The sequence below is a fragment of the Sturnira hondurensis genome, unplaced genomic scaffold, assembly GCF_014824575.4.
Source record: "Sturnira hondurensis isolate 20B ecotype Veracruz unplaced genomic scaffold, ASM1482457v3 Scaffold0001918, whole genome shotgun sequence".
Lineage (NCBI taxonomy): Eukaryota > Metazoa > Chordata > Mammalia > Chiroptera > Phyllostomidae > Sturnira > Sturnira hondurensis.
The window spans coordinates 1-25,781 of NW_028074549.1; the positions used below are offsets into that span (position 1 = coordinate 1).

Below are 25,781 nucleotides of genomic sequence, written 5' to 3' on the forward strand. Positions count from 1 at the left end.
ATGGGAAATACAGAATCTAAAGAACTTGTGACACATGGACATAAACTAAAGGAGGGGGGAATTATGGGGAAGGGGTGTGCAGGGTGGAGGAGAATGAAAGGGGGGAATAGGACAATTGTAATGCCATAATCGATAAAATATATTTTGGAAAAAAGAAGAGAAAGAGTAGGGAATTGGAAATCTCTCTGAAAAAAACAGTGACAGAAAACTTCCCTAATTTGGTGAAGGAACTAGACATGCGAGTGTAGGAAGCACAGACAATCCTAATTATGATGGGTGCAAAGATGCCAAAGGTTAAAGGTAGAGAATCTTGAAAACAAGAGAAAAGTAGTTAGTTACTCGAAGGCTGCCAGATGGGGGTGGGGGGGAATGGGTGAAGAGGTGAGAGGATTAAGAAGTACAAATAGGTAGTTGCAGAATAGCCATAAGGGTGTAAATTACGGTATAGGAAATGGAGTAGCCAAGATCTTATAATGCATGACCCATGGGCATGAACAATGGTGGAGGGATTGCCTGACGGAGAAGGGTGCAGTGGATGAGGGGAACAGCGGGGGGGGGGGGGGAATCAGGACAACTGCAATAGCAAAATCAATAAAATATAATAAAAAAGGCAAATAACCCAACAGGAGATGATTATTTGCAAATAACAGCTCTAAAAAGGGTTAAGAGAATTCATAAAACTCAATACCAAACAACCCACTTAAAAAATAGGCAGAGAACTTGAACAGATACTTTTCCCAAAAAGACATACAAACATATATGAAAAGATGCTCCAACTTCACTACCTCTTAGGGAAATGCCAAGCAAAACTACAATGAGATACCACTGCACACCTGTGATAATGGCTATTCTCAACAAGACAGGTAACAAGTGTTAGTGAGGTTGTGGAGAAAAGGAACCCTCATTCACTGCTGGTGGGAATGTACACTGGTACAGCCACTATAGAAGACAGTGTGGCAGTTCCTCAAAACATTAAGAATAGTTATCATATGACCCAGCAATGCCTCTTCTGGGTATTTACCCAAAAAGGTATTTACATCAAAAGGTTGGACACCCCTGCAGATCACTAGAACACCAATGGTATATCACATTAAAACTTTTAAAAAAGATTTTATTTATTTATTTATTTTTAGACAGAGGAGAAGGGAGGAGGAAAGAGAGAGAGAGAAACATCAATGTGTGGTTGCTTCTTGCGAGCCCCCTCACTGGGGACCTGGCCTGCAACGCAGGCATGTGCCCTGACCGGGAATCAAACCAGCAACCCTTTGGTTTGCAGGCTGGCATTCAATCCGCTGAATCACACTAGCCAGGGACGATATTAAAATTTTTAAAGCACTTACACGTGTGCTACCACTTAAGACATCCTGAAGAACACAAGATAAATTTATCACAAAGAAAAGGGTTCAATCTTTTAAATTTCTTACTTTACCATAAAAATACATCATTTGCTTTGACCTAACAAACAATAAAGCTTCTAGCAGGATGCCTCACTTCTTAATGATTGACATAAATCTTACTCATAAATTGTATTTCAGCTACATTTTCTAAATACATTTTGAATATGGTGTATCTCTACTTTAAATCAGCTCCTGATTTATAGCACCAGTATCCCTTTGCCTGGCGCTTCCTGATAAATACCAAAAAAGGACAGACACATTTGCATTACATTTTGAGACAGGTGATGTCTACAGTAACCAAAGATTACTTCATTCCCTCTATCTGATACAAACCAGAAGCCAATTCAAAGGGTATGCTGACTAAACAGGCAAGAACAAAGAAAGTGGCACTTACTTCAATTGTATGGATAATATCTCTGGGACCAATAATTTCTGGATCATATTTAATATGTGCTTTGTTGGTTGCCAGGGCCACAGAGCAGTAGAAAATCCCTCTGTGCTTTGTGAGGGTAGATTCTATTTTATGTACACAGGATGCACATGTCATTCCTCTTACCTGTTAACGACAAACACATTGTTATTCAGAAATATACTTTTTCCTCCATTAAACATAAGCTACTACTTTAAATTAAAATAACTGTTGCAACATGGGATAGTCACACAAGACCTTTCTGTACTAGGATTATGCTTTAGATATTATCATTAGAACACTTTTATACCACATTGAACAAGGATATGGTCCAGCTGCTACAGGTTACACAGAAGAGGATGTCATGAAAAGTCTTCCTCTTTTTGTCACCACTTCTTGTAGAGAATTTGACAAACCATTGCTTCTTTTTTTAAATTATTTTTTATTTTTAAATATTTTATTTATTTATCTTTAGAGGGGAAGGGAAGGAGAGAAGGAGAGAAATATCAGTGTGTGGTTGCCTCTCGTGAGTCCCCTGCTGGGAACTGGCCTGCAACCCAGGCATGTGCCCTGACTGGGAATCGAACTGCGATTGTGTGGTTCGCAGGCCCACGCTCAATCCACTGAGCTACACCAGCCAGGGCCCATTGCTTCTTTTTTTATTGATTGATTTTAGAGAGAGGAAAGTGGGGAGGGAGCGAGATTGATTTATTGTTCCATTTATTTATGCTTTCATGGGTTGATTCTTGTATGTGCCCTGACTGTTGATCGAACCTACAACCTTAGTGTATCGAACAACGCTCCAACCAGCTGTACTACCCAATCAGGGCTCACTGTTTCTTGTATTCAATGCCTTGCTTCCTTCTATATAGTTTTTCATTATGCTAAAATCATGTAACTGTTAGTATTACTTTTAGTGAAGGTTAATGGAAGATAAAAGTGCTCTACATCTGTCTAAAATTTTGCCCTATGTGTTCGTTGACATCATATACAGTTTAGTTGGGCACTATATTCTAAAGTCATGGGGCCAGAAATTTGGAATGAGTGTGTAAGGAGCTCATCAATTCATTTTCCCTAAAATGCAATGATAAAACTGGAGGGAAGTCTCCACAAACAACTATTGAAAATGGTGCTGGAAAAAATTGGACAGCCACATGCAAAAAAATGAAACTACACCACATTCTCACAACATATACAAGAACAAATTCAAAATGGATTAAATACTTAAAGGTAACACTAATCCATAAAACTCCTAGAACAAAACAGGCAGTAAAATCTTGGACATTTCACTTGGCAATATATTTTTCTGATTATTTCCTCAGGCAAGGGAAACAAAAAAATAAACGAATGGGACTACATTACACAAAAAAGCTTTTACGAAGGAAAGAAAATCATCATCAAAATTAAAAGACAACCCACTGAATGGAAGTAGATATTCATCAATGATCTATCTGATAAGGGGTTAGTATCCAAAATGTATAAAGAACTCATAGAGCTCAACACCCAAGAAGCAAACAATTCCATTTAAAAATGGGCAAAGGACCTGAATAGACACTTCTCCAAAGAGGACATACAGAGGGCCCATAGACATATGAAAAGATACTCAATATTACTAATCATCACAGAGATGCAAATTAACACCACAGTGAGATATCACATCACACCTGTCAGAATGGCCATCATAAATAAATCTACAAACAACAAGCGCCGGCCAGGATGTGCAGAAAGGGGAACCCTCATACACTGTTGGTGGGAACGCAGACTGGTGCAGCCACTGTGGAAAACAGTATGGAGATACCCAAAAAAATTAATAATGGAGCTCCCTTATGACCCAGCAATTCCACTTCTGAGAATTTATCTGAAGAAACCCGAAACAGTAATTCAAAAGAATGTATTCCCCACTGTGTTCACTGCAGAGTTATTTATAAAAGCCAAGACATGAAAGCAACACAAGTGTCAGTAGATGAGTGGATAAAAAAGCTGTGGTACATTTACACAATGGAATATTCCTCAGCCATAAAAAGAATGAAACTTTACCATTTGCAGTGGCATAGATAGACCTAGAGGGTATTGTGCTCAGTGAAATAAGTTAGAGAAAGATAAACATCATTTGATTTCACTTATATGTGCAATCTAAAGAACAAAATAAATGAACAAAAAAATTGAAACAGACTCACAGACACAGAGTGACAGACTGATGGTCACCAGAGGAAAGGAGTGTGGGGCACTGGATAAAAGAGGTGAAGGGATTAAGGAGTACAAATTGGTAGTTACAGAATAGTGACAGGGATATAAAGTACAGCATAGGGAATATAGTCACTAATACTATAATAACTAGATATAGTGACATGTGGGTACTGGGTATACAGGGAGAACACTAAAGTATATGACTATCTAACCATTATGGTGTACACCTGAAACCAACAGAAAATAATACTGAAAGTAAACTGTAATTGAAAAGGAAAAAAAAAAAAACCAAAACTATTGAAATACTCTGAGGAGTGACGGAAGAATATACAACAAATTACAAAGCACTTATTCAACAATACCTATTATGGTCATATCAGTAATGGTGGAGTAAGGATCTCTAAAAAACTGTATCCTTCATAAAAGCAATAAGAAAACTGGCAAAAAATGGTTAAAATCAACTTTCTCAGAAATTTGGTATTTAAAAGCTTGCAGCAACGCAGGAAGCGTTTCTTCAAGAAAATGAGATCAGCCCTGCCTGGCTAGTGTGGCTCAGTTGGCTGGGGCTTCATCCCCAAAATGAAAGGTTGTGGGTTTGATTCCTGGTCAGGGTGCATGCCTAGGTTGCAAGACTGATCCTCGGTCCACAGCATGTGCAGGAGGCAACCTGTCCATGCTTCTTTCTTGCAACAGTGTTTCTCTCTCTCCTTTCCTCTCTCTAAAAGCAACGAACACATGTTCTCGGGTGAGGATGAAATAAAAGAAAATCAGATGAATCTCAATAAAACAGCAACCTATGTGGCATTATAATCGCCCCTCCCCTCCGGCTCTGTGATAGTCATTAAGACCACCAGCTCACAATCCTGGTGAAAAACAGCATCAAAAGCCACCAGAATGGGCAAAAAAGGTTGTAGCTTCTTCAAAGCCTCTTTATCAGCAGACTTTCATTATCTGAACTATCTGAGGGTTCTATGAAATATTCCACTTGCCATGACTGGAGTTCAGTGGGTGCAAAAGCCCTTTCCTCTGGAAAACTGTGTCAGAAACCACCAGAGAAGCCCTGGCTGGTGTGGCTCAGTGGACTGGGCGCCAGCTTGTGAACTGAAAGGACACCATTTGATTCCCAGTCGGCGTGGATGCCTGGGTTGCAGGCCAGGTCCCCAGTAGGGGGCGTGTGAGAGGCCTATCAGTGTTTCACACATCGATGTTTCTCACCCCCTCTTTTTCTGTCCCTCCTCCCCATATGTAAATAGATATAATCCTATGGAACTTATTCTTTTACATGTTATAGGTAAGAATCTTATTACATTTTTAAAACTCGATTTTCATTTATTCATTCTAACGAAATTCTTCTTTTTTGATTTGTAATAGAGATACGATGATTATCTTTTACATTCATGTTTGAAAGTCACTATAAAGTTATATCTTACCATTTTCCAGTTCCCTTAATTTTCCTTTTATGACTCATCTTTTTAACTTTAATTATTTTTTGAATTCTTCTCTGAATTCTCATGAAAATTCTCTCAAAATTTAATTAATTACACTAAAATTGTTACTTACAATAAGTTCCAAAACACCATCCCCTTCATCGGCATTTTCTATCACAGTGGCTCCAAATCCAAGCTCTCGGATGAACTCGGCTATCATCGGGGGTTGTATAACAGCAGGATTATATCTCACTTCTGCCTTGCCAGCCATCAGAGCCACCAGTACAGAATATATTCCTAGGAACATTGATAAGAAAACAATTCATATAAAACTCCTTATTTAAAAAAAAAAAGAGTCCAGGCTGGTGTAGCTCAGTGGATTGAGCACGGGACTGCGAACCAGAGTATCGCGGTTCGATTCCCAGTCAGGGCACGTGCCTGGGTTGCAGGCCAGTTCCCAGCAGGGGACGCATGAGAGGCAACCATACATTAATATTTCTCTCCCTCTCTCCTTCCCTTCCCCTCTAAAAAATAAATAAATAAAATCTTAGAAAAAAAACCAGTAATGGCCCCAGCTGGTGTGGACTGAGTGCCAGCCTGTGAACCCAAGGGTTGCCAGTTCAATTTCCAGTCAAGGCACATGCCTGGGTTGTGGGCCAGGTCCCCAGTAAGGGATGCGCAAGAGGCAACCACACATGGATGTTTCTCTCCCTCTCTTTCTCCCTCCCTTCCCCCCTGTAAAAATAAATAAATAAAATCTTTAAAAATAATTAAAAATTAAAAATTAAAAGATAGCCTTGGGTGGTGTTGCTCAGTGTATTGAGCACCAGCCTGCAACCCAAAGGGCTGCTGATTCAATTCCCAGTCAGGGCACATGCCTGAGTTGTGGGCTAGGTCCCCAGTGGGGGGCTCACAAGAGGCAATCACACACTGATTGCCTCTCTTTCTCCCTTCTTTCTCCTTCTGAAAATAAATAAATAAAATCCAACAATAAATAAAATAAAAATTACAAAAAGTAATGTAATAATATTGTTTTCCACTTAACTGTGAAAGGATTAAAGTGAATGTGGAGAAATCGGTTAGTTAACTTTTATATAGTGTTAAACCTAAACCAAATAAAATTATTTGAAAAAAGGGCCTTAATTTCTTAAAATTTTTATTATACAATTTTTCAATTTTATACATATGTATATATACACATACAAAAGAATATAATAAACTTGATATTCTGACTACCCAGCTTTAACAGTTATCAATAATACTAGGCTGATCTTGTTTCATTTATATTCCTAGCCAAGTAATCCCTGCCCTCTACCCAGATTATTTTCAAATCCCAGATATTATATTTCCCTTGTAAACATTTAAATATATATTTCTATGGGGGGAGGGGGATAATGGTAGAAAGAAGGGACTAGACAGAGAACATGTATAAATGACCCATGGATATGGACAACAGGGTGGGGACGGACTGTGGGAGCGGAGGGTGGGATGGGCGGAAGAAAGCAAAGGGAGGAAATCTGAGACAATTGTAATAGAATAAAAAGAAAATATTTTTAAAAGGTATTGTTCTCTTTACAAATAACCACAATACCATTATCATACCTAAAATAATTCTTCGATATCATCAATTATCCAGGCAACATTCACAGTCCCACAGGTGTCTTATAACTGTTTATTAGTTCATTTAACAGTTTGTTTTGTTTGAAGTAGGCCCATGAATTGCAATCAGTTGAGATCTTATCATGTAAATATAAAGCATTTTTAGAAACTAATGAGAGTCCTAGAGAAAGGAACCTATGAATGTAGGAAATCACTGCAGTTGTAGCACGAAATCCAAGAACGTGCCAACATACACATTATAATATTATCAAATAATAGTCATTTCTTAAAATTCTCAAGTTTTCCTGTCTGGCACACACTAATCTAAAGTGCTCTTACTCCTTGAATGAAAAACTGCCACACAACTTGGAAGCAGAACAATGGAGTTCATTTTATGACAGTCACACTGTGCTCTGGTGAAAGTCTTTTGTTAACAAGCGTTCCTCTTCTCCAGGCCAGCTATCACTGTCATTGCCAGGAAGGAAATTAATTACACACAGGAGAAATGGCAGCTCTTTCTAGGAATCTGCGGCACCTGGTGGCTAGTTGGCAGGGAATGAGGGTCAGCACAGTTAGTAAGTCAGCTTGGGGTGATACAAAGAAAAAACTAAGTGAATTTTTAATACTTTTTCATAAGAAAACAAAGTACTTCATATAATCTAAGCTTTCTATATAAAATGCTTCTCTGGGCTAATAATTCAGAGGAACAGTTCACGGGAAAGTGTCATTAAGAAGAGGACAGAGAAAGTAAGAAAAGACCTTTTTGCTTTCATTGAATGTAATCTAGAGCCAAACAGAAATACAAAGGCAATTCTGATTTTTTTAAGTTTCAAAAACAGGTTTCAAACTTACATAAATTATGGATAATTAAAAAAAAATTCTTACTTCAGCCCTGGCTGGTGTGGCTCAGTGGACTGAGTGCTTGCCTGTGAACCAGAAGGTCACTGGTTCAATTCCCGGTCAGGGCACAGGCCTGGGTTGCGGGCCAGGTCTCCAGTAGGGGATGCACAACAGGAAACCACACATTGATGTTTCTCTCCCTCTCTTTCTCCCTCCCTTCCCCCCTCTCTAAAAAGAAATGAAATCTTTAAAAAATTCTTACTTCAAACTATAATCAGAAGTCTTTGTCTCTGTTTTTAGAAATGTAATGTGAAGACCAGTGTTACCTGGTTTAAAAAACCAAAAGTCAATGTGGTCATCCAAGCTAGGCCAATGATATTCCTAATTGGGTTAAAGGGTGGTAAAGGGGTAATACAGAGTAACTGGGAGAATCAGCTTAACAGATTTTTTAATAAAAAGATTTGTAGCCCTGACCAGTGTGCTTCAGTTGGTTGGGCATCATTCCGCAAAGCTAAAGGTCACTGGTTTAATCCCCAGTCAGAACACATGCCTGGGTTCCGGGTTCAGTCGCCTGCCGAGGCATGTGGGGGAGATAACTGGTTGATGTTTCTCTCCTTCTCTTTCTCCCTGCCTTCCCTTCTAAAAATAAATAAATAAAAATAAAATCCTTAAATAAAAGATTTGTAATTCACACAGGCACTGCTTGTCTCATGAAAAAGGCTATTTCTGAGTTGCCCCAAGATACTTGATTATAAAATTAAACAGGAACCTCAGATATGGCTTTTCGTTTTCATTTGCTTGCAACCTTCCATTTTTTCTTTTTCAGTCAAAGTGTAATATAAGCTCTAGCCTTGACTGCATTTTACACTTGATCTTGGCCAAAAGGCTGAGAAGCGATTGACTGCATTTTAATTAAGTGTAACGGAGGCTGAAATGAAAGATGCAAAAATGACAGAATGAAGGCAAGATAACATTGAAATGAAGATGGCTCAGCCCTGGCTGGCGTAGCTCAGTGGATTGAGCACGGGCCTGCGAACCACACGATCGCAGTTCGATTCCCAGTCAGGGCACATGCCTGGGTTGCAGGCCAGTTCCCAGCAGGGGACTCACGACAGGCAACCATACATTGATATTTCTCTCCTCTCCTTCCCTTCCCCTCTAAAGATAAATAAATAAAATCTTTAATAAAAAGAAAATTAAAAAAAAAGAAGATGGCTCTGTATAACATACATTTGGTTACAATGTTTTGGCCTTTATATATTAGGCGATTTTACTGGCCAGAAGCCTACATTATTACCATATATGTTTTGAGTTACTTCCCCAATAGTAGGGATAAGCTTATACTAATCTCACTTATTTGGACCTTGAAACTAACAACATATATCTTTACAACATCTGGGGCTAGGGCTACCTAAGTACTAAGCCTATCACTTCAGTCTCAGTAAACATAATCATACATCTCTATGGTTAGCAAATCTACTATGTCATACTGTCTAGTAATATGAACATAAATTTGTAAGCTAAAACATTCCACAGAAAACTAAACATGGAACTGCCTTTTGACCCCGCAATTCCACTGCTGGGATTGTATCCTAACAACCCTGAAACACCAACCCAAAAGAACCTATGCACCCCAATGTTCATAAATAATGTAGAATTTCTAAGATTTGTAACCTAGGATTAAAATTTGCACATAATATTAAGTAACTTTTGATCACTTTTACTGCAAGCAAAGATCAAATTGTTGGAAGAGAATATACAGGGTTGGCAAAAATAGGTTTACAGCTGTGTGTACTTGAAAGTTTATTCTTGTATTATTCATTAATTACTGTGTCATTTATTTGTATTATTTGTTTTCTTATTATTGTTATTACTTCATACCCTTACTTATGATTTATCTTTTAGATAATGATAGCTGGTAATTTAACCTACTTCTGCCCACCCCTACAATTCTAAACAATCTTCATTTTCATCTCATTCATGGGCTGGGTATAATAATACTAAAATTTATGGATTCCACTTATTAGTTTTAAACATAGCTTTATCGGGAAATTTATATACTTCTTAAAATACACTGCAGCCAAAATCCATAAAGAATACTAGTATTACGTATTTCCTTCTGCTATTGCCCTACAAATGTCACTGGCATTAAACTGTGCTCTTGAAGCAAACGAGATAGGAGCTACATCTAAGGGAACAAAACACTAACAGCAAGCAGCTGTCAGAAAGCCAAGGTTGTCCTGAATATCACTGATAGGGTTTATGAGGTCTTCTTGGCAAGAATCACAGACATGGTAACAAAATGCATACGAAAGGACAGAGTCCTCAAACTAGAATATAAAACAACAGGCTTTATGAATGTCTCACCTTCTTCTCGTCTTAAATTCCGTTCAATGTTTGCTACACAGGAAGCACAGGTCATACCAGTGACCTGTATGTAACACTTAGATGAAGTCTTTACGTCCTCCTTGTCATGAACTGGTGTCATCATTTTAGTATGAAATTCATTAGTTGAGGTCAAATGTGGCATTTCCGATGAGGGCTGAGCTATTACTACCAATGGCTCATTTGTATCTGGTGGACAGAGAAAGAGTATTTTTATTTGAGATGTTCTCCAGCTGCATCCTAGTCATTCATAACAATCTGCCCCTAGGTACTGTCAATCCATTCCTTTAAAACCAGTTGGTGGCCCTGGCTGGTGTAGCTCAGTGGACTGAGCACGGGCCTGTGAACCAAAGGATCACAGTTCGATTCCCAGTCAGGGCACATACCTGGGTTGTAGGCCAGTTCCCAGCAGGGGACACACAATACATTGTGTGTTCTCGGCAGAGGCAACCATACATTGATATTTCTCTCCCTCTCTCCTTCCCTTCCCCTCTAAGGATAAATAAATACAAACAAAAAATTAAAAAAAAAAACAGTTGGTGTGGCCCAGTGGGCTGAGCACCATACTGTGAACTAAAAGGTCACTGGTTCAATTCCCGATCTGGGCACATGCCTGGGTTTCGGGCCAGGTCCCCAGGTAGGGGTGTGGAAGAGGTAACCAGGTTCAATGTTTTTCTCCCTCCCTGTCTCTCTAAAAAGATTTTTTTAAATGAGTTTCTTTGGGTAGGGGCAGAGAGTAAACAAAACTTTGGTCATATCAAGTTCTTTCAGCCATTATTTCCAGCCCAAACCCTAAGTAGAGAGCAGTTTGTTAATAGACAGCTTTTATATTTAGAACAAATCTTTAACATCATGTTAACAATTTGCATTCTCATGGTAATGAACTCTGTGGTATAGTAAGTGGAACAAGAAGCAATTTACAAAATAGTTTTGCAGTCTCAGAAAATGTGCTATTCTGTTTTAGTTTATTCAGTGCAGTATTATTAATCACCTGCCAAGAAAGAAAAAATGTTTCTGTCTAGCACATCCAAGCACCTGCAAAAAAAAAAAAGCTAAAGATTTTCAACTCTCCTGCAGAGATAAGGAGGAAAAGAAGTGATGTGGAAATTTCCATTAACCTAACTTGGTCTTTCTTCTCTTTGAGCAAGAAACTGGTTCAGATCTATAAGGACGGCCCACAGAGAAAGCCCTGCATGACCGGGTTGGTTTTCAGGATGCTGAAGGAGGGCATCTTTGAAGAAACTTTAACAAAAGCCTGACCATTTCCCTAATGAATAATGATACAGACTCCCCAAATCGGTATAACAACAGCCCATAAATCACCTGGGGAATCTTGTTCAAATACAGATTATGATTCAGTACATGGAGGGGAGGGCTTGAGATCCTGCTTTTCCACCAGCCTGGGTACAGCAAAGGCCACTCTGAATAGCAAAGGACTAGATTCTCCCAATGCTGAAATTACTCAGTCTCTGGTCTCGAGTGAAGCGCTCAAGATGATGACAGCATCATTCAGAACAGAGAGGGCAGAATTTACCAAAGAGTACGGGAATACTAAAGAACTCAAAAAGAAGGCCCATTTGCCCAAAGGAAAGAGCTTTAGCTTTGGAAATAGGATTATTTTAATCTAGCCAGATCTTAATTCTCTCATAATTACTGTCAAGACTTCATTTTGAACCTAGAATATGAAAAAAAAAGTTCTTCCTGCAAATTCCTTTATGACTTGTTCCAGAGTAAGTTAGTTCTGTAAGACACAAAAGGTAATCTGCAATTTTCACACACTCAAAGTACAGTATCCAATTAAAATAGGTCACAGAGGTAGTCAGTCCCTTTTAAGTTATCTCAACGAGACTTCTCAACAAAGATCCTCAAAATTGTGACCTCTACCCCAATTAGCATGGGAAGCAGAAGAGGAAAAGCTTCCATCTTCCACTTTCTACAGGCCGTAGCAGCAGTACTTACGTTTAAATGTATTTAAAAGAAAGGTTAACTTTCCTGCACTTGAGAAACCAATCAGAAAAGATTCCACCAATTTCAAGATAAGGATTTCCAATCTGATGCTCAATGCTGGTAGGTTCATTGTTGAAATTAACGTGAGGAATAAATACACTATCGAAAACTGGCTTAAAAACAATTAGAAACATCAGGTCTGCAACTTACATTCAAATGATTCACAAAAAGGGATATATGAGTGATTTTATATATGTGTGCACATATGTCTGCCATAGAGAAAGAGGATGATAAAACAAATGTGAAATATTGACCACAATGAGAGGCAACTGGGGAATTTGAGCATAGTAGGTCAACAAAAATTCTTTGTACTATTCCTGGGGCCTTTCTCTAAGTTTGAAATTAAAAGGAAGTTTAAATAAAATATTTTTTTAAAAATTAAAAGGCCCTGGATGGTGTGGCTCAGTGGACTGAGTACCAGCCTGTGAATCAAAGAGTCACTGGTTCAATTCCCAGTCAGGGCATGTGCCTGGGTTGCAGGCCAGGTCCCAGTAGGGGACACACAACAGGAAACCACACACTGATGTTTCTCTCCCTCTCTTTCTCTCTCCCTTCCCCTCTCTCTAAAAATATTTCTAAAAACAGCCCTGGCTGGTGTAGCTCAGTGGATTGAGCACGGGCCTGTGAACCAGAGGATCGCAGTTCGATTCCCAGTCAGGGCACATGCCTGGGTTGCAGGCCAGTTCCCTGCAGGCCAACTCCCAGCAGGGGAACGCATGAAAGGCAACCATACACTGATGTTTCTCTCCCTCTCTCCTTCCCCTCTAAAGACAAGTAAATAAATAAAAATATTTAAAAATATTTCTAAAAAGAAAGAAAACTTAGCCCTAGCTTGTGTGGCTCAGTGGACTGAGCGTGGGCCTGTGAACTAAGGGATCACAGTTCGATTCTCAGTTGGGGCACATGCCTGGGCTGCGGGCCCATTCCCAGCAGAAGACATATGAGAGGCAACCATACACTGATGTTCCTCTCCCTCTCTCCTTCCCTTCCCCTCTAAAGATAAATAAAATCTTTTTAAAAAAAGAAAACTTATACAAAATACTAAAATGTTAAAGAGCCCCCGGAATTAAAAGTCTGAACGAAGTATAAGAAATACATGGTTGCAAAAGGAGGTAATTATGAAAGCAGAATAAAATTTAAATTGGAGATACTGGAAGTTAAACTATGAGTTACCCATAAAAAATGGCTCAAATTAGTTTCAGCAAATTGATGTTTTGTACATTGATATGTCTCTTCCTCTTTCTTCCCTCTGCTCTCTTTAAAAATAAATATTTTTAAAAAGTAGAAGATAAAATAGTTACAAAAAAGGAAAGGAATGTAAGTATTTTGTTTGCTTTAACTGGTTAGTAAAAGTTTAACTTCAGATATTATATTTCTGTTTAAGAGAATTACAAGCTTGATGGTCATTAAAAACACCCCCTCCGTTCCTTTTTTCCCCAATATATTTTATTGACCATTCTATTACAGCTGTCCCATTTTTTCTACCCTTTATTCTCTTCTGCCCTGCACCTCGCCTCCCACCAGCATTCCCCCCTAGTTCATATCCATGGATTATATATATATATATATAAGGGTTTTTTGCTTCTCCATTTCCCATACTATTCTTAACCTCCCTATTTTGTTTTTTGGGTTTTTTTTTCTATTTTGTACTTACCATTTATGCTTCTTATTCCCAGTACCTTTCCCCCCTTCCCCACCCCCATCGATAACCCTTCATGTGATCTCCATTTCTGTGATTTTGTTCCTGTTCTAGTTGTTTGCTTAGTTTGTTTTTGTTTTAGGTGTGGTTGTTAATAATAACTGTGAGTTTGTTGGCAAATTACTGTTCATATTTTTGATCATCTTCTTCTTAGATAAGTCCCTTTAACATTTCATATAATAAGGGCTTGGTGATGATGAACTCCTTTAACTTGACTTTACCTGGGAAGCACTTTATCTGCCCTTCCATTCTGAATGATAGCTTTGCTGGGTAGAGCAATCTTGGATGGAGGTCCTTGCTTTTCATGGCTTTCAATACTTCTTTCCAGCCCCTTCTTGCCTGCAAGGTCTCTTTTGAGAAATCAGCTGACAGTCTTATGGAACTCCTTTGTAGGTAACTGTCTCCTTTTCTCTTGCTGCTTTTAAGATTCTCTCCTTATCTTTCATCTTGGGTAATGTAATTATTACATACCTTGGTGTGTGCTTTCTTGGATCCAACTTCTTTGGAACTCTCTGAGCTTCCTGGAGATCTATTTCCTTCGCCAGATTGGGGAAGTTCTCCTTCATTACATTTTCAAGTAAGTTTTCCATTTCTTGCTCTTCCTCTTCTCCTTCTGGTACCTCTATGTTCAGATGTTGGCATGTTTAAAGTTGTCCTGGAGGTTCCTAGGCCTCTCATTTTTTTGAATTCTTGTTTCTTCATTCTGTTCTGGTTGAATGTTTCTTTCTTCCTTCTGGTCCACACCGTTGATTTGAGTCCCGGTTTCCTTCTCTTCACTGTTGGTTCCCTGTACATTTTCCTTTATCTCAATTTTCATAGCCTTTATTTTTTCCTCTATTTTGCAACCATACTCAACCATTTCTGTGAGCATCCTGATGACCAGTGTTTTGAACTGTGCATCTGAGAGGTTGGCTATTTCGTCTCTTAATTGTATTTTCTTGGGAGCTCTGATCTGTTCATTTGAGCCATTTTTTTTGTCTCAGCACATTTGTTACATAGTAGGGGGTGGAGCTAAGAGTATTCACCAGAGCAGGGCAACCTACATCACTGTGTTGTCATGCTGTATTTGGGGGAGGGGTCCAAGAGGGAACAGTGCCACTTACTTAGCTCTCAGTTGACTTTTAGTCACTTCCCCCACTACCCACATGCAAATTGGGCCCTTCTGGTGCTGATTTCCAATGGGTGGGTTTGTGTATGTTTTAGGACCCTGTGGGTCTCTCCAACAAACTGTCCTGTGAGGCTGGGAGTCTCTCCCACTGTGTCAACCCCCACAGGATTTTTCAGTCAGAGGTTCTGAGGCCTTACTTCCCTGTGCTGGAACCCTGGGTTGAACAGTCTGTCTTCCTCCCCAGTTGTTCTTTTTGGTGTATCTGCACACAAATGTGGGACTGGCTGCTCCGCCAGCTGCCACTTTGCTGTGTTTCCTCTCTACCCTGCTGCCCATCTCTGCTCCTCCTACTGGTCTAAATAAATATTTCTGGAACTCCTTGGTTGTTGGACTTCTGTACAGTTCAATTTTCTGGCAGTTGTGGTTATTTTTTGTTTTTAAATTTGTTGTTCTTCTTCTTTTGGTTGTGCAAGGAGGCAAAATGTACCTAGCTATGCCTCCATCTTTGCCAGAAGTCTTCACTATCTTCTTTAACATGTATGGCTTATCCAGGACTAGTATGGTATGGAAGCAAAATGTGCTGATCCCTCTCTTTTTGGATCGGGTCATAGTGCTATGCTGTGAGGCCTGGATCCACACTGCCACTGCCATTCAGAAAATGGGCAGCAACAATTCTGGTGGCAGACTCACAGAGAGAGAACAAGATGACAACACGTGGGGGTTAGGCTCATAGATGGAGAGCAGGATGACAGCTTTGGGGGAAGGTTAGAGGATGGAGGGATCAAGCAAAAAAGGATTAACTCATGTACATGGATAACGGTGGTGATTACTGAGGGGAGGGGTGTATAAGGGGACTAAATGGTAATGGAGAAAATACACTGAAAAAACAATTTTGGTGGCATCTTAAAACACGGATTGATCTGCAGGAGAAACACAGAATATTAGTCATTTTGATGTCCACCTTTTACTCTAATAATATGGGTAGCTGTAATGACAATTATATCTGTTCTTTTAAAGACATTTTTAAAGCATCTATTTCTTTTTTAAAATATTTATTTATTTTTAGAGAGAGGGGAAAGGAGGGAGAAAGAGAGAGAGAGAAACATCAATGTGTAGTTGCCTCTCACATGGCCCCCACTGGGGACCTGGCCTGCAACTCAGGCATGTGCCCTGACTGGGAATCAAACCAGCGACCCTTTGATTCATGGCCCATGCTGAAGCCACTGAGCTACACCAGCCAGGGTTTACCTGTTCTTTTACAGTGATGTTCATTCACTGTACCAAGGTTTGTCTCACCTATTTACTCATCATGGCCATGACTGTGATTATTAACCCTAACAGATTCAAGGCACAAAACAGCCTCCTGGTGACTATTTGTTGAATAATCAAATCCTAGAGCCCTTGACAAGAGTAGGTTGACATGTAAGACATTACTAAAAGTTACTGACCGTGTCGTGTTCATGGTTCTAAGGACTAAGCGGATGCTAGACATGGTGCCAGAGATGATCAAATCCTCTGGAATTCATCTACAGTAATTGGAAAGTTCTACTTTTGCTCTCCCCACATTTGTTATATAGAATCTCATAAATGCTAGCTATTCTAAATTCTATTATTTAATGATATATAATTATTACATTAAATGAACAATGCTAATATAGATTTAATTCAGGGACTTTATTCAAAGAGGTCAATGAAGCAAATTATTTAGACCAGTGCTCCTCAAACTTTAGTGTGATATGAATTTCCTAGAAGCTTATCAAAATACAAATGTGGACTCTGTTGCAAAATATAGGCCTAAGTGAAAAGGACAAAATCTGTTTTGGGATCCAGTCTAAATGTTGGTGAGGTCCTTGTTTATAGTATGACAGATACCAGATTTGATCATGAGAAATATTTGTGTTTCATATCATATGTGATATAATTTGGGTTTCTATGTATGTAAACAGGCATAGCAATATCACAGTGTAATTTCCTTGACTGATATTGATGTAAACTAAACTTGTTTATGTAGTGTCCATCATTGGCAACATAATTTAACACTTAGGCCGAACTGTTTTAACAGAAACTGTGAGGAATAATTCAACATTATGAATTACTGAAAAGTGAATCAATGTAATTTCAAATACTGTCATTTTAAACATTTTAAAATTATAACTGATGACAGATACAACTAAATTTTGCTGAAACAAATTTTAATCATTTTTATGACTAACTCATACAGTTTCACTTCCAATATCTTAGCAATTTAAATTTTCTTCTGCTTTCATAACTACTTCCTCTTGCAATCATGTATTTCTTATACTCTGTTCAGAGTTTCAGTAGTGGAGGCTCTTCAACATTTTAACGTTCTGTATAAATTTTGTGGGGTTTTTTTTTTAATTTTATTTATGCCCTGGCTGGCGTAGCTCAGTGGATTGAGGGTGGGCCTGCAAACCAGAGGATCGCAATTCGATTCCCAGTCCAGGGCACATGCCTGGCTGGGTTGCAGGCCAGTTCCCAGCAGGGGACACATGAGAGGCAACCATACATTGATATTTCTCTACCTCTCTTCTTTCATTCCCCTCTAAAAATAAATAAAAATAAAATCTTTAAAAAATGATTTATTTATCCTTAGAAAGTTATGGAGAAAGAGAGAGAGAGAAACATCAATGTGTGGTTACCTCTCACAGCCCCCCCCCCCCGCACTGGGGACTTGGTCCATAACCCAGGCATGTGCCCTGACTGGGAATCAAACCTGCAATCCTTTGGTTTTGAGCCTGGCAGTTAATCCACAGAGCCATACCAGCCAGGGTATATGCTATATAAATTTTTGTATAGGGAATTAGGTATCTCTTTTTAGAGCATAAGAATCTCAGTCTGAGGTTTTCTTTATCCAAGTGAGAATTCTAGGTATGAAAGTAAAGCGGTATAGCTACTTTTGAAAAGAGTTTGACAGTTCCTAAAAATGTGCAACATATTTATCATATGATCCAGAAATTCAACTCCTAGGTATATACCCAGGAGAAATAAAAACATATATTTGTGCAAAACATTATTTACATATTATTTATAGGAGCATTGTTTATAAGCCAAGGAGTGGAAACAACCTACACTTCCATTAATTGATGAATGGAGAAACAAAATGAAGTATATAATACACACTAGGGAATACTATAACAGCAATTAAAATGAATGAAGTTCATGTTATGAATATCACTGAACATTTGCATACCCTGAAAATATTATGCTGAGCAAAAGTAGTTACACACAAAAGGACAAATATTCTATGACTACACTTCCATGGTACCTAGAGTTGGCAAATTCATAACAACAAAAATAGAACAGTAGATAACAGTAGGGGAAATGAGGAGTGACTGCCAATGAGTATGGGGTTTCTTCTGCAGGCGATAAAATGTTCTAAAATTACACAGTGGTAATGACTGCAATACTATGTGAATATACTAACAACCCGTGGATTGTATACTCTAAAATGGTGAGTTTTGCCCTGGCTGGTGTAGCTCAGTGGATTGAACACAGGCCTACGAACCAAAGGATCACGGTTCGATTCCCAGTCAGGGCACATGCCTGGGTTGCAGGCCAGTTCCCAGCAGGGGACACATGAGAGGCAACCATACATTGATATTTCTCTCCTGCTCTCCTTCCCTTCCCCTCTAAAGATAAATAAAATCTTAAGAAAATGTTTTAAAATGGTGAATTTTATCATATGTGAACTCTATCTTGACTTTAAAAGATGAGAATCCTACAATTTCTACCTTTTGCCATGAATATGAGAAGAATGTTTTATATGCCTGTGGGTCCTCTTCCACTGATATTTACCTACCATAATAATTTAAGCATGGGTTTAATATAATTTTTATGCTTCTCAGGTTTAGTGAGCTTGGAAACAGTATACTGTCATTTGATACCCTTCATTCTGAGCAAAAGATCAAAGGTTAAGGATGACATGGTCTGAGAATTAGTTATTGTTATTTACAATAAGAAGTTTCATTAGGGCATTTCTAGTTTAATGCAAGGCTATGTTCAATTCTAGCTCCAAAAAACTTCACATAGGTTAGGTTCCACTGCATATACATTTTTGGTTTCAGTCCAAGGTAAGAGCTGTCAGGAAACGGGAAGACTTTGAATGCCTAAATTCAAAACTACGATTTAAATTTAATGATTTTTTTCATACCTTGTTTCTTTTTAAAAACAACATTTGCTTCTCCTATTATACAGGGTCTGGCAGAAGTAAGGCCTGAATGTGGTTTGTAGGGTAATAATATAGGTGTAATAATTTATAGTTTTAATTTGAACATTTCACTTAAAATGTCAGATGATATGCTTGAGTGTGACATTATCATGTTACAGAATCACATGCTTATGATTTTGTAATAAAAAGAAGGTGCTATTTGTGCCAGATCCTGTATATACATAACTACGTACATCCTTGTCATAAAAAAACTTAAAATACATGCAAAAGCACAACAGAAACAAAAATCATCATTATGCTACCAGTTACAAATAATCACTGTCAAAATTTTAGCTCATTTCCTGCCAGGAATTTTATTCATACACATAAATAACATATACATGGCATAAATCTTTATACATGTGCTTATAAATTTATGATAAAACTGAATATTCAGCTTTTTAGCTTATTTTTCTTCACTTAACAAAATATCTGACACTCTCCTGTGGCATTAGGTACCTTTAATACCACAATTTTTATGGCTTCATAACATTTCATCACATGGATAGATCACGATTTATTTAAGGTTTGTACTTTTTAAATAATTACACGAACATCCTTACGTATCTCTGTATATATACATCACTGAATACTTAAATTGGACTTATTTCCAAAAAGTGGAAATAAAATGCCTATTACTCCTTTCTCATTGATAAAAGACAAAAGAATCAGCAAACCAGCAAGAAAAGAACATTAGACAAACCAAAGGAAAAAAAAAGATTAATTACCTGGCAAGGTAGCATCAAATCCCATGTCTTCTATTGCTTTCCTCAAAGTTTCTGGAGAGGTTAGCAGAGGGTCGTATTCTACAGTTCCATTGCTGTTTGCCAGGGATACTAGTATGGATTTCACCCCTGCCTTTTTTGATATGAAGCCCTCAATAGACTGCACACAAGAGTTACAAGTCATGCCATCGATGTTTATCACAGTTTCTTGAGTCAGGGGCTGGCTAACTACGTGCAAGGGAAGCTTCTGAAGACAGGAGCTGGAAGGAGAGTTTGAGGTACTGTCAACTCCACCTGTAATACTGACTCTATATTGTCCTGGTGGTACGGCCTCTATTGCTTTTCTCAGGGCTTCTGGAGTGACTAAGTTTGCATTGTACTTGACGACAGCAGATCTATTCTCTAAAGAAACTGCTATGCTGCTTACATATTGGAGTGCAGATAAAGCACTTTCAATATTTGACACACATGATTTACAATGCATGCCATCTATGGTGAAAGTGGCTGTGGAATAATCATCGGCACATGCCAGACTCCGTGGCTGTGATCCTTCTGAAGATTTGACTGGGGTGTTTTTTAGACGTTCTATATCAATAGCTCCCAACTTGGGGTACTTGGGCTGTTTTTTGATGAATGCTGGAAAGCCCGCAGCTTCAATCTGCTTCTTGATTTCCTCTCCTGTGATAAGATGAGGTTGATAAACAACAGTAGCTTCTTGGTTGTCAAGGGAGACTAATTAATAAAAAGAAAAATAATTATTTAACTCAGTTATTCCTGGCCTGCTTCAGAAAACATTCTTTAGACCAAATCACTATTGCACAAAATCATTTCTCTCTCATTGTTATTATCCTTTCTTAAAATAATTCTGTTCTTTTCAGAAAACATTAGTGACAGAGACTAGAAAAAAAGATATGACCACTATATCTATGGTCTCCAAGTTTCTACATGCCTGAAGAGTCATACATTAGACATAAAGAAGACCGCAGGCATGTTGTAATAAAAACCCTGAACTCGCCCTGGCTGGTGTGGCTCAGTGAAATGAGTTCCAGCTGTGAACCAAAGAGTCACCGGTTCAATTCCCCATCAGGGCACATGCCTGGGTTGCAGCCCCAGTAGGGGGCACGTGAGGGAAACACTGATGTTTCTCTCCCCATCTTTCTCCCTCCCTTTCCATCTCACTAAAGATAAATAAATAAATTTGTTTAAAACAAGACCTTGAACTCCATGAAATGCCACCCCAACTGCCTTTTCTGCTAGTTCAAGTCTCATGTAACTTTTAATCATTCTCTTTACTGACATTAGTCCTGCCAATACACTGTAATTCAGTCTTTAATGAAGCAATAATAAGCATTCCAGTCCCACCAATTCAAATCCCATGCTTAAGAAGAAAAGGTTGAAAGGCCAAGACAGCAAACTAAGCCTTACAAAACACACAAATACCACCAGGGGCATTACCTTTAATTTGCTGAACACCCTGCAGTTTCCCTATCTTCCCTTCAATGGTGCTCGTGCATGAATGGCAGGTCATCCCCTCCACTTTCATCTTCAGCTTGACTTCACCTGCTGGAGCCACTCTGTAATCTTCACAGGTCCCTGACTTTTTCTCCACAGTTCCAGTGTCGAAACTGAGATCGGGAACCAGCTCCATTATCTGACCGGCATTCACTAAAGAAGGGATTATTGTCACCACTGCACTTCTTTGCTGAGGGGAAATATTAATGTCTGTGACACCCTTGGCCTTCAGCAGTGTGCTTTGGATATGGTCCCATGGCGCCGTCAGCGAACCAGGAACTCTCAGACACACGGTGTCGGTTGAAACAGGGACAGGGTGGGGATTGTGGAGAATAGCATCGAAGCCCATGTCATCGATAGCTTCCTGCATGGTCTCTGCAGTCTGTAGTTTAGGGTCATAAATAATAGTTGCATTTTTTTCTTCCAGTGAGACCTTTGGGAGGGAAGTTCACAAGTCATTTTAATTATATTACATGACAGAGAGCCTAAAAGCAATCATCACGCCACATTTAAGAATGAAACAAATAGTTCAGTTTAATGGAGTCCGTCTATTACTTCTTATCACTACTATTATCTTTGGAGAGAAACACCAACTGTCTTGTGTGCCGACAGGAATGGTAAAGCTGTATGAAGGTGTAAGTGACTCAGGTACTTACTGATCGGGCATTTGAAACACTGTAGACAAATACACTGAGAACTACTACCCTGACTGCATGCAACTGTTTGGCAGACATCTTACACAAAATTGTGATGCAGGTGTACACACACACACACATACACACACACACACACACACACACGCACAAACTGGGTTGGAAGTCACAAGATTTGACTTGGAGTTTCATTTCTCCACTTATTAGCCAACCACCACACTCCTTAGTTCTACCATCTGCAAAGTGGGAAATATGCCCTATTATCGTCCAGGGTTGTTATAAGGATCAGAGGAGTAAACAGATAGGAAAGCAGTTGTTTGCAGCAGCAAGTTATAGAACAGTAAACAATGAATAACTAATATTTATCGAGCACATAGTATACGTGCTAGGGACTGGGCTTCTTGGAATACAAAGCTGAGCATGACATAATCACAGGGAACAATACTAAAAGAGAGAATACAGAAAATGGACAGCCACTTTTTCCTGCGAGTACAGGTGGGAAAAGGCTTCTCAGTGGAGATAATACCTGAATGTTGTTAAGACAAACAAAAATCAGCAAAGATATATGAGGCAGGGTATTCCAAATGAGTGCACAACAGTAGAGAAAAATAATGGGTTGGAGAATTAAGAAACTGCTTTATTACGGGGCCTCTTGTGTGCCAGTAATGGCTTGTTATTTATCCTATAAGTAACAGCCATGGAAAGGTTAGGCAAGGGGATGACATGATCATATTTGCATGTTAGAGAAGAATCATTTGGGAGGCACTGTGAAAGATGATGTTGGGGTGACACAGGAGAAGAGGAGACCAGCCAGGAAGCTGTTGTAATGCAATGATGGTGCAACAGAAGCTCTGAGTAAAAGCTTAATACTGGGGGTGAAAAGAGGCAGCGCCAAGAGACATTTTAGGAGGGACGACACCTAGCAAGCAGATAATAGAGGGTAAAGGAAACAACGGGGTACAGGTGGCAAACACAAGGCCTGAGGGCTGAGTCTGGCCCTCCACCTAGTTCTATCCGGCCTGGCACCTTGTTTCTACCCGGTAGCACCGACCTGTCCCTCGACTGTTCAGTAATTACATTTATACAGTCCTAAAATTACATCTGGCCCTTCGAAGGCAACTGAGAGGCTGATGTGGCCGCTGGTGAAAATGACTTTGACACCTGGGCAATAGGCTATAAATGTTCTAAAGGAGGTTCAAGATGATGATGATGATGATAATGATTGATTCCTGGTGACAAGCTTTGTTCCATAAAATAAAAACAACTGCAAAATATCATTAAAAGTAATTCAGAGGAGAAAATTTCACTTTAAATCATCTGGGATAGTTATATAGTCAAATCTTTCTCTTATTTAAATATGCATCATGTTTATTTCTCCTGCAGCTTGGTAATCAATGGCTATGCACTTGGTAAAATCTTTTTTTAAAGATTTTATTTATTATTTATTTTTAGACAGAGGGGAAGGGAAGGAGAAAGAGGGAGAGAAACATCAATGTGTGATTGCTTCTCGTGTGCCCCCTACTGGGGACCTGGCCCGCAATCCAGGCATGTGTCCTGACTGGGAATTGAACCAGCAACCCTTTGGTTCGCAGGCTTGTGCTCAATCCACTGAACTACACCAGCCAGGGCTGGTAAAATCTTGAAAGGTGCCCATACCATGAAATATCATGAAGACTGATTAACTATATGGTCAAGTTGCTCTTAGTTTAGTCTCCTCAAAATATGTCATCACATATTTTGACCCCCTTTATGCTCTTCATCTGCCTCCTACCCCTTGACCTAATTTCCCTCCCCAAAATGTCAATTTACCAACAAACCCACTGAGAAATTGTTCTCAAAACTGATTTTAAGAGCAACATTTACTTTGTCACTAGACAGTTTGCTGTGCTTTCTACTGCTTTAGCCTCTTTTTTTAAAAAGATTTTATTTCTTAGAAGGGAAGGAAGGGAGAAAGAGAGGGAACAGAACATCAATGTGTGGTTGCGCACCCCCTACCAGGGACCCAGCCCACAACCCAGGCATGTGCCCTGACTGGGAATTGAACTGGTGACCCTTTCCTTCACAGGCTGACACTCAATTCAGTGAGACACACCAGTCAGCGGGACTTTAGCCTCTCTTCTACAAATAAAAAGGCATAAGGAAAAAAGGCAACTGTAAAGTAATATACAAAAGATTTTATTACCCAATGGTTTTTTCATGCTGCAGCCTGGAAAACATTTATCTAGTAACTGCTTTTTTTAACTTAATTAATTTATTTTTAGAGAGAGGCGAAGGGAGAGAGAAAGAGTGGGAAAGAGACATCAGTGTGTGGTTGCCTCTCACACACCCCCTACTGGGGACCTGGCCTGCAACCCAGGCATGTGCCCTGACTGGGAATCGAACCAGCGACCCTTTGTTTCACAGGTTTGTGCTCAATCCACTGAGCTACACCAGCCAGGGCTATGTGTGTGTTTTAAAACAGGCCAGCCACACTTAGCACACACAAAAATGTTCCCCTGGTTCCCCTCTAGAGTAATAGCACGTAACTTTTCCTCTGAATGTTAGATATCAAAGAGGCTTTTCAAGCCTAAGGTCTCAAAGGGAACAAAAATAAGCAGCTCCTTTGTTTCCATTGAAAGGAAATTCATACAGTGATTCTCACAATACTGTTGTGGAGGCCAAATCCCCAGGCAGGAAGCTAAAAACGAATTTATTTATTCAACAAATATTTACCGTGTGCCTATTATATGCCCGACACTGTGTTAGCTGCTAGGGACACCACGGTGAACAAAAGCAGGCACCGGCTCCAGGCTGGTTCTGGATATGCCCAGCTCTTCTTTCCCATGACCCCCACCAACAAAAACCACCTCGGCCTATTCCCCATATTGTTCCAAAGTTCCCATAGCTTGTCTTTGTCTCGGAATCTTTCATTAGCAATCAAAGCTATTATTTTCAGAGGAACTATTTTTCCACTGTATCAACAGTACCTCTGAAAACAGTCTAGGATAGGGGTGTCAAACTCATTTTCACTAGGGGCCACCTCAGCCTCGCCGTTGCCTTCAAAGGGCCGAATGTAACTTTAGGACTGTATAAATGTAAGTACTCTTGAACAGTGAAGCGAGAGCTTGAGAGCTCGGCATGGCCGCTGGATAGTAACAAGGTGCAGTGCCGGATAAAATAAGGTGAAGGGCCAGATTCAGCCCGCGGACCTTGTGTTTGCCACCTATGGTCTAGAAATTATGAAGGTGGCTCATAGGAAGGACTCAAGGGAAGACTATTTGTTGTATTTCGATGAAGACAGGAGAGTAGAAAAGAAGTGCACTCTGTGGCCTCCATAGCATTAACAATGGTGCAGAGGTGCTAACTGTCCCCATGGATTGTGAGGATCCATTATTTTAATGAGCATGGTGTTCTTTATCTACTGAAATGTCTAAAGCATGAAATTCAGGCATACCATACTTTATCTGCGTGTGATTTCTGTATAATTTGCATAAACAGACAGAAGCTGCACAAGCTGTTCTCAATCAAGATGAAAGCTAGACCTTGGAGAAACCTCCCTAATTAAAAAACCTATAGTTTCTTGATAAGCTGAACCAGATAATCCTTTTTAGCTGTAACTCGCCATA

At 39.3% G+C, this 25,781-nt stretch overlaps 1 protein-coding gene across 1 annotated transcript in view; it reads right to left on the reverse strand.

Moving 5' to 3' along the window:
* Positions 1 to 1,705: 1,705 nt before the first annotated feature.
* LOC118981214 (copper-transporting ATPase 1-like) overlaps positions 1,706 to 25,781 on the reverse strand; it is a gene marked incomplete at its 3' end in the record, with an annotated part of 31,908 nt that continues 7,832 nt past the window's right edge. The window contains 6 exon segments of the mRNA XM_037037954.1: positions 1,706 to 1,738; positions 1,741 to 1,953; positions 5,554 to 5,717; positions 10,227 to 10,433; positions 20,015 to 20,743; positions 21,467 to 21,956. Of these exon segments, the coding sequence (XP_036893849.1) occupies positions 1,706 to 1,738; positions 1,741 to 1,953; positions 5,554 to 5,717; positions 10,227 to 10,433; positions 20,015 to 20,743; positions 21,467 to 21,956 (1,836 nt within the window).